The 12,593-nt window shown below is 39.3% G+C and overlaps 1 protein-coding gene across 1 annotated transcript in view; it reads left to right on the forward strand.

The window, feature by feature from the left end:
* LOC133516546 (slit homolog 1 protein) overlaps positions 1–12,593 on the forward strand; it is a 190,711-nt gene that overhangs the window by 135,194 nt on the left and 42,924 nt on the right. Inside the window, exons 2-3 of the mRNA XM_061849537.1 lie at positions 4,679–4,826; positions 10,181–10,397. Of these exons, the coding sequence (XP_061705521.1) occupies positions 4,680–4,826; positions 10,181–10,397 (364 nt within the window). The 5' untranslated portion in view covers position 4,679. The remainder of the gene's footprint in view (positions 1–4,678; positions 4,827–10,180; positions 10,398–12,593) is intronic.

Here is a 12,593-nt window from a genome sequence, read left to right on the forward strand (position 1 = left end):
TAGGAATTTAAAGTTCCACCCCAAGTACCTCTTAGATACGTAAAATTAATAGATGTATAATTCCAACATCAACACCTAAAATTTCTAAATGTAGATTTGTAGACCCGTGGCTAGAACAAGTGCCTGTTGTCCCTAATCATTTGTAGACGAGACAGTATTTGGACATATGTTGAGAGAACCTTTTTGGGGTCAGTTACACGTAAATTATTTATTGAAAATTTAGAAGAAAAGAAAATGACTATTTTCAAACCGAGGAAAGATGAATGTGATCCATGCATAGGCTATAAGGAAGATAATGTACCCCAAGAAACCTACGATTTACATATTCTTCAACGGTTCTAGTAGTCACAATGGACATGCAGAGTGCCCTTCCCTGCCCTAAGCTCTTGGTGTCTGAGCAACAAACTGAACGATGAACAGAAAATGGCAATACATAACTAACATGAATATATATGTATAGCATGAAAGACAAGGCGGTGTGTGTGCAACTTATTTTGTGGCTGAACAACATAACATGTTGTATAACGTAACACGACTTCTTCTTCTTCCTCTTTGTCCTCGCCTTGTCCCATTTCAGTTAGGGTCGGCTCTCCTAATCAATCTTCGCCAGGCCATTCCATCCTGGGTCGTCTGTGGATCTAATTGGGCTAACTTTAGATCTTGGTTTATTTTTGATGTCCACGTGTCTCGGGGCCTGCCTCGTCCGCTCGGTCCGGTTTCAATGTCAAGCACTGTTCTCTTTTGGGCGTCTCATTCCATGGCCGTACCACCTGAATCTCCACTCACATATTTTCTCCGGAATTGGTCTTAAATACTCGGAAAGTATGTACTCGTTTCTTAGTTTGTCGAGCAGAGTAACGCCTCCTGACCATCGCAGCATTTTTATTTCTGCTACGTGCAGTTGATCTTTCTGCTTCTTTTTAAGGGGCCAACATTCCGCACCAAATAGCAAGGCTGGTCTGACCGCAGTCTTGTAGACTTTTCCCTTTACCTTTTTCTCTCCACTTTGTCCATCCGAATCTTTATGCGAATCGAGACGTCGGGTTCTATGGTTCCATCGCTTGCCAGGATAGAACCGAGGTATTCAAAGGACGCAACCTTTGATAGAGGAGTGTCTTGCATATGTATGGCTGCGTTACTCGGAGACTTTGAAAAGTTACAGTGCATGTACTCCGTCTTATTTCTGCTTATTTCCAGTCCAGCATTTCTCAGAGTTTCTCGCCACTGCTCTAGTGTTGACTCCAGTTCTTTCAGGTCTTTACTAACAAGTACTATATCATCCGCATACAGAATGTTCCATGGTGTTTTTTTTGGATATCAACAGTGAGGTAGTTCATAAATTAACACGACACTGCTTATAAAAAAGTTTACCTTATATCTGATGGTTGTTCTTCCTAGCAAAAGAAACAAAGTCTTGAGCATTGCTTCGTCTAATTTTTCGGCTTCTTCGAGTACCTATCAAAATTGAACAACTCATATTGGAGAAAGGCCACACTATGATGGAAGTTGACAGTGTCCAATTTGAACCTAAAATTTATTAATTTAACATAATTCAAACCTCCAATTTATGCACCAACTGACTAGGTACATAACCTGCATGGGGCACGCAAGGCCTACTCAATCTTATAATTATAAATTATTTAGATCCCATATTTTTTTATTATTATGAAACTTTGCCAGATAGTTTCTTGAGTATTATGCCTGATAAAAACAAAATGCGACAAACCGCCACATTCAAGCTCTTACCACAGCGAAGACATGAATAGAATGAAGCTAATGAACCAGTAGGTACCATATTATGCTCGTCCAAAAATTGATCCAGCGAGATATAGTGGCTTACAATCATTAAAAACATATATAAGTACACAAAGATTACCATTACTTTTACGATAATCTTAATGTGTAAAAAATGAAAATCAATTTATAATAATAATATTATTAAATACTAAAAAAATAAAGTGTGATTTGTTCAATGATTTTGAATAAGAATACGGAATTTCTTAAAATAAATATAAATTATATATAGGTACCAGGTATCTGGATTTATTCCTCTAGTTTGAGTATATATCTTACATTTGTTCTGACAGTAATGATACTTTTACTGATTTAAGTAAAAAAGGAAAACTTCACTTGTAATTAATAACTAAAATACTTTAAAATGATAAAAATCAAGCAACAAAACTTGTATTAACTCATTACAATATCCGCTATGTAACATCTCCTGTGCTACAGAACGTTGGCAATAAATCGCCATGTATCAATTTCGCACATGACTATTTTAAGTGAACCAAACTTAAATCGCTATGTAGCCAAATTCTGGTTTTTAATTCCTATAATAAATTTCTACGAAAAAACTGTTTATTTTCTTCATGTTTACCATGTAAAAACTATAGATCGTTTATATAAAAAATAAAGGTGTAACAAATATGTTACGTACAGAGAAATAAACAGTTTTTTTCGTCTCCTGAAAAGTAGCTCAAAAACACATAGCGATTTTTTAATTCGCACCGACTTAATTATCATCCTGCAGTCCGGTATATTTTTATCTCTATTGTAGGTACCTAAAGGTGCATTGGGGTAACTTTGAAATTTTTAAAATGGCCAATATTTTTAAAACTAGAAGCGTTGATATATGTAACTCATTTTAAGATAAATAAAGTCTAAGAAAAAACGTGACCCGAAAAATTAAGAAAAAATTATGCTCGAATAGCTGGCGATATACTTTGGCCTATACTCAAGTAGATGGCGACACCGTTTGATATTTCACACATATCAGTGAAAGAACGTGGATCAACCAGCCGTATGTTATTCTAAAAGTTTTAGTCCTGTGTCAAAAGATGGCAGTAAATTTAGATGGCTACAAAAAGAACTCCATACATTTGCGACACTTACGCTAGGTACTGAAAAACTTAACTTACCAAGGCATGCCTAGGAAAAAGTGCTCATAGTTAATTCCTCTTTATTTTTAACTGTATCGTGCACAATAAAAAATATTTACTTTCTTACATTTCAAGGTCAAACATTACCAGAAGCACACAAAACTAGATATAACAGTTTAAGTCTTTCTTATTGACCCGTAACGTAACCCTACTAAGGGTCATTAACCTAGAACGCGCGTTCCAGGGTTAGTCAACTAACTTAGAGTTAACGGTTAATACAGTTCCCTTTTACCCTGTATAAACTCCAATTAATATTATAATATGGAGAGTGAACACTGCGCTGAGTGTTTTCGCCGCACGCGTAACAGCGACATCTCCCGGACAATTCCGTCAACGATGCCTCATCAATTTCTTAATGCTAAAACTAACGCTATTATACCAGTACCCTTAGTGTAAATATTTTCGACAGCGAAACGTGACGTACGCGTTTGCGTTAAGTGTCATTTTGTATGAGATTTTTGACTTTCCAAAACGTCCCGCTTGGCGCGCTGTTCAAAATCCCATACAAAATGAGACTTAACCTAAACGCGAAAGTTACGTTACGCTATCGAATGGAAGTTACACTAGAGGTACTGGCCTCAACCCAGTGGTGAATTAGTACCGATCGGCTAGTCTTTATTCACTGTATTTGCTCATTCATTGCAAAGCTCCGAGGCCGAATGCAGCTTTGAAATATAGCTCTTACTAACAACAGTTGATCATTTGTAGGGCTTATGACGTTGGGATAAGGCTAAGGATTGGTCAACAGTACGAACGAACGTTTAAGCGTTTAGGTACGTTCATTACTCGAGCAATGCATGTGTTCTCGAATGGAAAATTGACTATTATTGGATTTTATCATGAATAATTAAGATACTCTACTAGCCTCGAAGTTAAAAATACTTATTTAAGTCGTTACCGCATTATAGAATGATTCTAAAAATGCTTGTACAATATTTTGTATGTACATTTGTGGCTCTTCCTTTTGTGGAAAAACTTTTGTTAGTTTAGTTTAGTTAAATGATTCAGGAGACGTGAGCAGGATCAAGCCTGCATATTCGGTAAATTATCAGCAACTGTTTCGTACCAGTATTTGTGAGATTAACGTTAATTTAATTTTTACTGTTAAAAAAAAAGAGTTTTATTTTATTTACGATATTTATGGTCACCCTCTTTGTTTTATCCATAATAGTGACAAATTGAGTGTCATCGGAGTGTGGTTACTTTTATAAAATCGTATCTCACTCAACTGTGACATTTTATTTTCTTCATAATCAAAGTGCTGTCATAACGGTTAAAGAGGTTTTATCTTTGTTAATTAAGTGTTGTAGGGTGTCCATGATTGTAGATAATCAAATTTGTCCTTAAGAAAAAGTTAAATAACAGATAAAAAGCGTGATTGTTTTACTTAAACATGATGGTGAACGATTCATTAACATTTACTGATTGTGTAGGCTTAGTCCAGCTCACGTCTCATGAATCACCCTGTATATTTCGGAATTGATAAATTAAGCGAAATAAAGAGGCCAATTCGAACGAAGGTACACTTGATGCGTTAATTACGATCGGACTTGTCCGTACATGTGAGACGCACGGGCGAATGAGAAAAAAATGACATCATTTAGATATCATGTTGATATCCAATGTAAATTTGAATTGGCCTTAAAATTTGTAAGCCACAAGACATGAAATTATTGAGGTTAAAGAAATACCCTATTTATAGAATAAGCAAAGCAATCAAACATTTTTTTTTGTTTCAGAATGTGGTTAATGTTGGGTGTGGCGCTACTGGTGGCGGGCACGGGCGCGGAGTGGCGCTGCCCCGGACTGAGCGCGCGCCCAGCCGCCGAGTGCTCCTGCGATCTGCCACACACGCTGCGCTGTGCTGGCGACCATACTGCGCTGCAGGTAAGGGGCTGGTGGGGTGAGGAGTGGCGCTGCCCAGGACTGAGCGCACGCCCAGCCGCCGAGTATTCCTCCTGCGATCTGCGGCACACGCTGTGCTGCGCAGGCGACCATACTGCGCTGCAGGTAAGGGGCTGGTGGGGTGAGGAGTGGCGCTGCCCCGGACTGAGCGCATGCCCAGCCGCCGAGTGTTCCCGCGATCTGACTCACACGCTTCGCTGCGCAGGCGACCATACTGCGCTGCAGGTAAGGGGCTGGTGGGGTGAGGAGTGGCGCTGCCCAGGACTGAGCGCACGCCCAGCCGCCGAGTATTCCTCCTGCGATCTGCGGCACACGCTGTGCTGCGCAGGCGACCATACTGCGCTGCAGGTAAGGGGCTGGTGGGGTGAGGAGTGGCGCTGCCCCGGACTGAGCGCATGCCCAGCCGCCGAGTGTTCCCGCGATCTGACTCACACGCTTCGCTGCGCAGGCGACCATACTGCGCTGCAGGTAAGGGGCTGGTGGGGTGAGGAGTGGCGCTGCCCAGGACTGAGCGCACGCCCTGCTGTCGAGTATTCCTGAAATCTTCCGCATAGGCTGCGTTGCGCTGGCGATGAAACTGCACTGCAGGTAAGGAGCTGGTGGGGTAGTTAGGTGAGGAGTGCGGCCATGGACTAGGCCGACTATAAAAAAAAAAACTATTTATTTCAGATCATTTGAGACCCATAATAGTGTTAGTTGCATCCCTATGCCTAAAATTAAACATAAAAAGAAATAGAGACATGTGGGGCAGTTCCGGCAGAAGGACATTACATTTTTTACATTTTTTTTTCTATAATTTAAGGCTTCGCTAAAAGCATTTTGCAACACACTAATACTTCAATCGCGTTTCTTCATAGATCTTCATTGAATATGTTTTTTTTATTGTATTTTCAAAGGAAATTTTGAGTGTTATGACACAACCATTGAATAGAATTAATGTAATTTGTCTCCTCAACACGCAATGTTTTATGTCTTCAGTATTCTTATAAAAATATAATGAAATAATGGATACGTTTTCTAGAGGGTAATAAGGTGCTTGTATCCCTACTTAATAATAAATGCGATAGTAACTCTGTCTGTCTGCCTGTTAAACTGCTGAACCGATTTAGAGAGGTTGGGAGATAGCTCGAGTCCCGGAAAAGAATATACGATAGTCATTATCCCGGAAAATTTCCCTCGAAGAGATGAAAAGGGGGAAAGAATTTACGACGGAAATGGGTTATGGAAGTACTTATTCTACTCAGATTTTGATGTACCTGTCTCTATCGATGACAGATACTTGGCTTACTCGATGTATTGACATAATCGGACAAACACACACACACATAGTTTCCTTTTGCATGCTGCTGCAACATGCAGTAGCCTTTCATGGAAAATAGCCTGTATTCACGATGCAAATGGGTGGCCAGAATACAAAGTTACTCAAATAACTAGAGGTGAATTGTGGGGCTACAGAATTCTGTAGTGGTTGGCAAAGTACCGAAGTATCTAAGCTATAAAATGGTATGTATCATTTTCTGAATTTTGAAGTTGAATATTTGAATGGGCAAGCAGAAACCCATAATTGACGACCTGTCTGGCCTAGTTGGTAGTGATAGTAACACCTTCTGTGATCTGAGGTAGTGACCCTGCCTATGAAGCCGATGGTCCCGGGTTCAAATCCTGATAACTGCATTTATTCGTGTGATGGACATGGATATTTGTTCCTGAGTCATAGATGTTTTCTAGGTATTTAAGTGTTTATAAATAAGTACCATGAGCTTACCGTGGGACTTAGTCAATTTGTGTAAAATGTCATATAATATTTATTTATTTCTTCATAATAATAAAAGTACATTTTACATAAGAATATTAAAAGCTTATGCTCTAGGCGCCCAGGAATCAAAACTTGCCATTATAAATGCAATTTTGATATGTAAAAATAAGGATTCAAAATGCAATGGAATGGAAGGCCTTTTTATAGTCCTCTGGGTTGCTCAAATACATGGAATTTCTTTCTAAAATTTTCCTACTACTCTTTGAATATGCACTAGAATATTTACAACGAACAGTAAATGTATGAGCCTGGGGTCACTATCCCAAGAAAAATGTTAGTAGACTGATTCAACATTTTAGCTACTCAGAACAGCTCCATCTACTGCACTGTTTATAAATTATTTAAAACAAACTCATTTTTTGTCATTTCAACTACTTACTTACTGCATTTTAAGTATTTGGATTGGAACTGGAGCCCTCCCTCAAAAGCAATAAAACAGGTCACATCTATATATGTAAATTATAGTCATAGCTTCAGTGTTTGCTAGCGTAGTTCCGCGAATCTTTGATTTTCATCTTGAATTCCTTCAGAGTTTAATTCCATAGGTAGGAACGTCGGGACGTGCGACGCGAGGAACCCTCCATGCGTGAGTGTCGCTAAGTCTACACGGCTTATATTTGCTTTCTCCGTAGTATAATGCTGGGCTTACACGCGTAGACTAGTGTTTAGTACTTACTACTTAGCTGGTACAATGACTCAAAATGAGTCTTAGCTTGCGACAGAAGAGCACGCTACTTTGCTGATAAATAAATAATAATAAATAAATATTTGGGACTATCTTACATGGACCTAGCCCCACACTAAGCAAAGTTTGTACTATGAGTCCTAGGCGACGATATATGGATAAATACATACTAATATACCTACAGAGAAAACACCCATGACTCAGGAACGAATATTTGTGTTCATCACACAAATAAATGCCCTTAGGATTCGAACTCGGGACCATCGGCTTCAAAGGTAGGGTCACTAGTCATTACCCCTAGGCCAGACCGATAATCAATGGATGCCAGCTGCGGTGACTGCTTACCATCCAGGCGGGCCGTATGTTTGTTTGCCACCGACGTGGTATAAAAAAGTCCAAAATCGTTTATGTTATTATTTGAATGACATAACTTTGATGCAAAATATTTTCATTAACTGAAGAAAATAATTAAAGTAAGAATAATAATCATTAAAGTAGTAATTGATACTAAATATTCTATGCATTAGTAATACTGAAAAATACTAGCTTCGTGTAAGCCGAACATGTGAAATAAGCTCTACTTGTCGCATCTAATGGTTCAGGAATATGCTACACTGACATTTGGAACACATTTTCACGCAATAGATAGATCTCGCCGTAGTTTTCTAAAAAGCCGTTAAGCAAAGCTTTCTTGAAGGTTCAAAAACAGGAAAAATTCTTGAAAAACAAAGTTCTTCTGTTTTTGGCTAAGGTTGACTGGCAGAAAACGCATTAAATTTGCATCTTGTAAGTTAAAGATTTTCGATTTCCGAAGTCAGACAGATAGTAGTGCAAATATTGACTTAGAAAAGCTTTTCAATTTCCGTAAAAAATCTCATTACAGCGTATGTACTAGTACTATTGACTTCGAAATGTCAAATATTTCTAATTGGCGATGAGCCGATGCAGACGGCTGCTGCTGGTCGGTCGTGTCAACATCACCCTTTTTAATGTCCCTTAGACAATAAACAGTGGACGACATTATACAGTCTATTGATATTCTACTCGTCGACTTTAATCTTTGAATTAAGATTTCATCAAGACCAAAATTGAGTTATGTTGTGTAGGTATTTTACGGCACTTGCGATTAATCTGAAATATTTATTTCAAATCTCGTACATTACCTTAAATACGCTATCTACTTATTAAAGTAGTGCTAAGTTTGTTGATAATAAAGCAATTAGAGCATAGACTGAAAACAAAGACATAAAAGTAACTGCTAAAATTAGTTTTGCGAGGCCTGTAGGTAATAGCGTAATCCCACATTACTCCCATATTACTTAGAAATTTACAAGCTCAATACGTATCAATATCTATCTTTTTTTAGGTTTTCTGAGATTTTCCTTCCGTTTATATAAAATTATTTTACCTTAGCACAGCGGAATTTAAGAATCGTCACGGCTGAATGAAGATATTTAAGTAATTCAAGATATAAATATCTTCATTACATCGTGCTAGAATTAACCTCAAAGTGTCAAACAGTTCTAATTGGCGATGAACCGAGAAGACGGTTATTGCCGGCCGGTTGTGTCAACACCACCCTTTTCAATGTCCCGCCACGCAGGTGCCAATCGATGAGCGTTGTTTGCGGAACGCTCTGTTGGATTTGGGTTACTAAGGATGCTCGATCGACGCTCAATAACGGTCTTTCTTATCTTAGCATTCTGCTGCAGCTTAAAGGAAGTCGGACTTTTCTAATCTTTTTTTTTTATACTACGTCGGTGGCAAACAAGCATACGGCCTGCCTGATGGTAAGCAGTCTCCGTAGCCTATGTATACCTGCAACTCCAGAGGAGTTACATGCGCGTTGCCGACCCTAACCCCACCCCCCTCGTTGAGCTCTAACGTATCTATTCTCACACTGACAATCCTTAATTGAAAACTATAATCGACACTTAAATAGTGTATGAAAATAGTCACGTGACTTTCCGTAGCATCTGTCATCACGAAAATTTTTTTTGGTTTTGTGTTTGTCGATGTACGATGGTCATTTTGGCTTTTCCCTTCACTCACATTTAAGATAATGTTATATCTACTAAAAAAATCTTTAACTGTCAACTCTCCCGCTGTCGACTGTGTCAATATTTATTTCCAAACTAAACTTGTTAGGCAATACAGTTAGTTTCGGAAATTATGTACTAATAGTTGTAAGTATTATAATCGACCCTTTTCCAACAAAACGTCAGGATTTCTTGTGATAGCCAATAAAAGGCGTAAAGACTAGATGAATACCACATTAATAGGTACATATAATAATAAATTTTCTCTATTAACAATTTTGTAGCAGACACTAGTAGGGGCAAGAGATGGGTCAGGTAGTGTCTGGCGACCACCGGCATAGAATAAACACGGTCTTAATAAACACCCGAAACCCTCCCCGGCTTGGATTTCCGACAACGGTCTTCTGCTTCGGAGATTACGGTATTGCAATTGTACAATTGAATTTATTAACAGTATTCTATTGCGGGATATTGGAACCAACAGCATTTAGATTTAGCATTAATTTAGCTGCGGTTGAGATCATAATTGTCTTGTCAATTTTAGGTGGTGTGTTGAAAAGGTGAACGGTAAATTTAAGATTATGACAGGTAATTTGTGATTTATAAAAATTTACTAGCCAACTAAATAGGCTACGCTTACATTGTAGGGCATTCAAATACCTAAGCACATACTCGTACTCTTACGCATAACTGCGTTTAACAGAACCGCAAAGGCTGGTCAGACTCAATATGTAGATCAGAGTATGTGTTCTTCTTTATCATTGTGTTCACTCTATTCATCTCATTCCTTTTTCAGATAATCGGCCGTCATCTACGTGAACAGCGTGCCAAGAACAAGAACACGACGGTATCACTGCTCGACTGCGCCTTACGTGGCGTATCAGCGCTAACGGCGGCGTCTGTCACCGAGTTGGCTGGCGTCGGACTGCACGGATTAGTTATATCCTCGGGGGATATAAGGAGAGTGCAGTCGGGAGCCTTTAACATGGTCGCTGGGACTTTACTAGCACTTGGTAAGTTTTGAAGTTGTCAGTTGACTGCAGCACGGTGTACGGGCTGGACCTCAGGGGAACGGTGTAACTCCTCGACTGCGTCCTGCGTCGTGTATCAGCGCTAACTGCGGCATCTGTCACTGAGTTGACCGGAGTCGGCAAAGCTGGGACTACTATTAGCATTGGGTAGGTTCAAAGGTTACCTTGATACATGACTGCTAAGGTTGGACTGCGCGGGCTGTTCAGGGGATATTAATACAATTATAATGAGGGCACAGCAAAGCGCTTCCAATATGGTCTCTGAAGTTTTGCAAAGACGCGTGTTTTCGTCGCCATATAGCGCTCATGTAGTAATCAATAGTAGTAGGAAAGTGGTATATTTGTTATACATATCGTACTGTATTTTTCTTTCAAATTACACATTATGAACGCGCGCAATACTTATAATATAGAATGCGTTCAAGATGCTAATGCTACTGCACCGCATCTGCAGCGCATCAGAGATGTTTGAGGGAGCTAGAGTTGACTGCTTTTATGCAACACTCAAAAGGCATCAGCATCTTGGCCATGATAGCAGATAGGATTCATTGGCCTTACATACGCTTATTGTTGCAGCTTAGTGTGCATATCTCTAACAACAGCTACAACGCACAAGTCTGCTGATGTGCGCATCACAGTATAATTAAATTACGCTTAGATATACCAACTTAGAGAATAAGATGATGATGATGTGATACTAACCGTCTCATAGATTAGGGCAGGTGCCATAGTCTTTTCCATATACCCGGTTACCAGTTACACTAACATCGTTGAGATAACACACGAAACTGTGCCTTGGGTTGCCAATAGCCTGGTTTATTTTGTTTCTGTTCATCGCAATGGTCCTACACTAACCGGGGCTTTTCCTTGCACTACTATAATGCATACAGGGATAATCGTCGGTTGGTGTCGCATGACCTTTTAGAGTTAATTGTATTTTTACAAGCGGCATCTGTGTATCGGTTCCACACACGCCTTCCAAATGTCTGGGACCCCATGGCTCCGAGATTATGTAAAGGATGAACGTAATCAAATATTCTTTATTGTTGTATGTATGCCCAATTAAAACGAGATTAAATACAATACAATTAACATAACGAGCTAAGCAACAACAGACCTCTTAATCATCATCTTCGTGAGCTTTTCGAAATTAATGATGCCTGAATAAAGCATTTATAGAGCACACATACGCCACTCAGTTTACACAAGTTTAAACTACAGCTAACCATATTTACCTCGGTAAAGCAATTGTGTTGATGTTTTTAATTTACACGAGTACACGTCACAGGAGACCCAGCTGAAATGTGCTATTGTGCTACGAAATAAGATTTTTCAGAGTGAAGTATGAACTTAGATAACTGTTTTACTTTTTTATATATTTTTCCCGTGAACAGGTGCGGTAAAAATAAAGGTATGCATAACTATTTTATTCTCCTGCTAATAAATTCAAGTATGATTGATTTTTGATTCTTACTCGAGAGGTTGATTCTAGTTTAATAATTTGGTATGGGTTTGAACTACTATTGGTATGACGTGACGAGCGTCTTGGTGACTGGCATGCATCTCAGGCACGACTTTCATTTCGCATGCACCAATCAGCGTGAGTGATCTTCAAGGTATCAAATTGAGATCTAAACACGACAGAAGTAGAACAAATTGTTTAATCTGAATCTGGCTCCAGGTTTCAATAAATTAATTAGTATTACAAGACATTTGTAAACAGAAGCGATGGTGGCCTAGCGGTAAGAGCGTGCAACTTGCAATCCGGAGGTCGCGGGTTTAAAGTGTTCAAACCCCGGCTTGTACCAATGAGTTTTTCGGAACGTATGTACGAAATATCATTTGATATTTACCAGTCGCTTTTCGGTGAAGGAAAACATCGTGAGGAAACCGGACTAATCCCAACAAGGCTTAGTTTACCCTCTGGGTTGGAAGGTCAGATGGCAGTGGCTTTTGTAAAAACTAGTGCCTACGCCAAACCTTGGGATTAGTTGTCAAGCGGACCCCAGGCTCTCATGAGCCGTGGCAAAATACCGGGACAACGCTAGGAAGAAGAGAAGACCAGACATTTGCACACAAATTGACTACGCCCCACAGTAGGCTAAAAAAGGCTTGTGTTGTGGGTACTCAGACAACGATATACAGGATGAAATTTTAACCACCGTTCATACTATATAG

Source organism: Cydia pomonella, chromosome 3, assembly GCF_033807575.1.
Source record: "Cydia pomonella isolate Wapato2018A chromosome 3, ilCydPomo1, whole genome shotgun sequence".
In the NCBI taxonomy this organism is placed as follows: domain Eukaryota; kingdom Metazoa; phylum Arthropoda; class Insecta; order Lepidoptera; family Tortricidae; genus Cydia; species Cydia pomonella.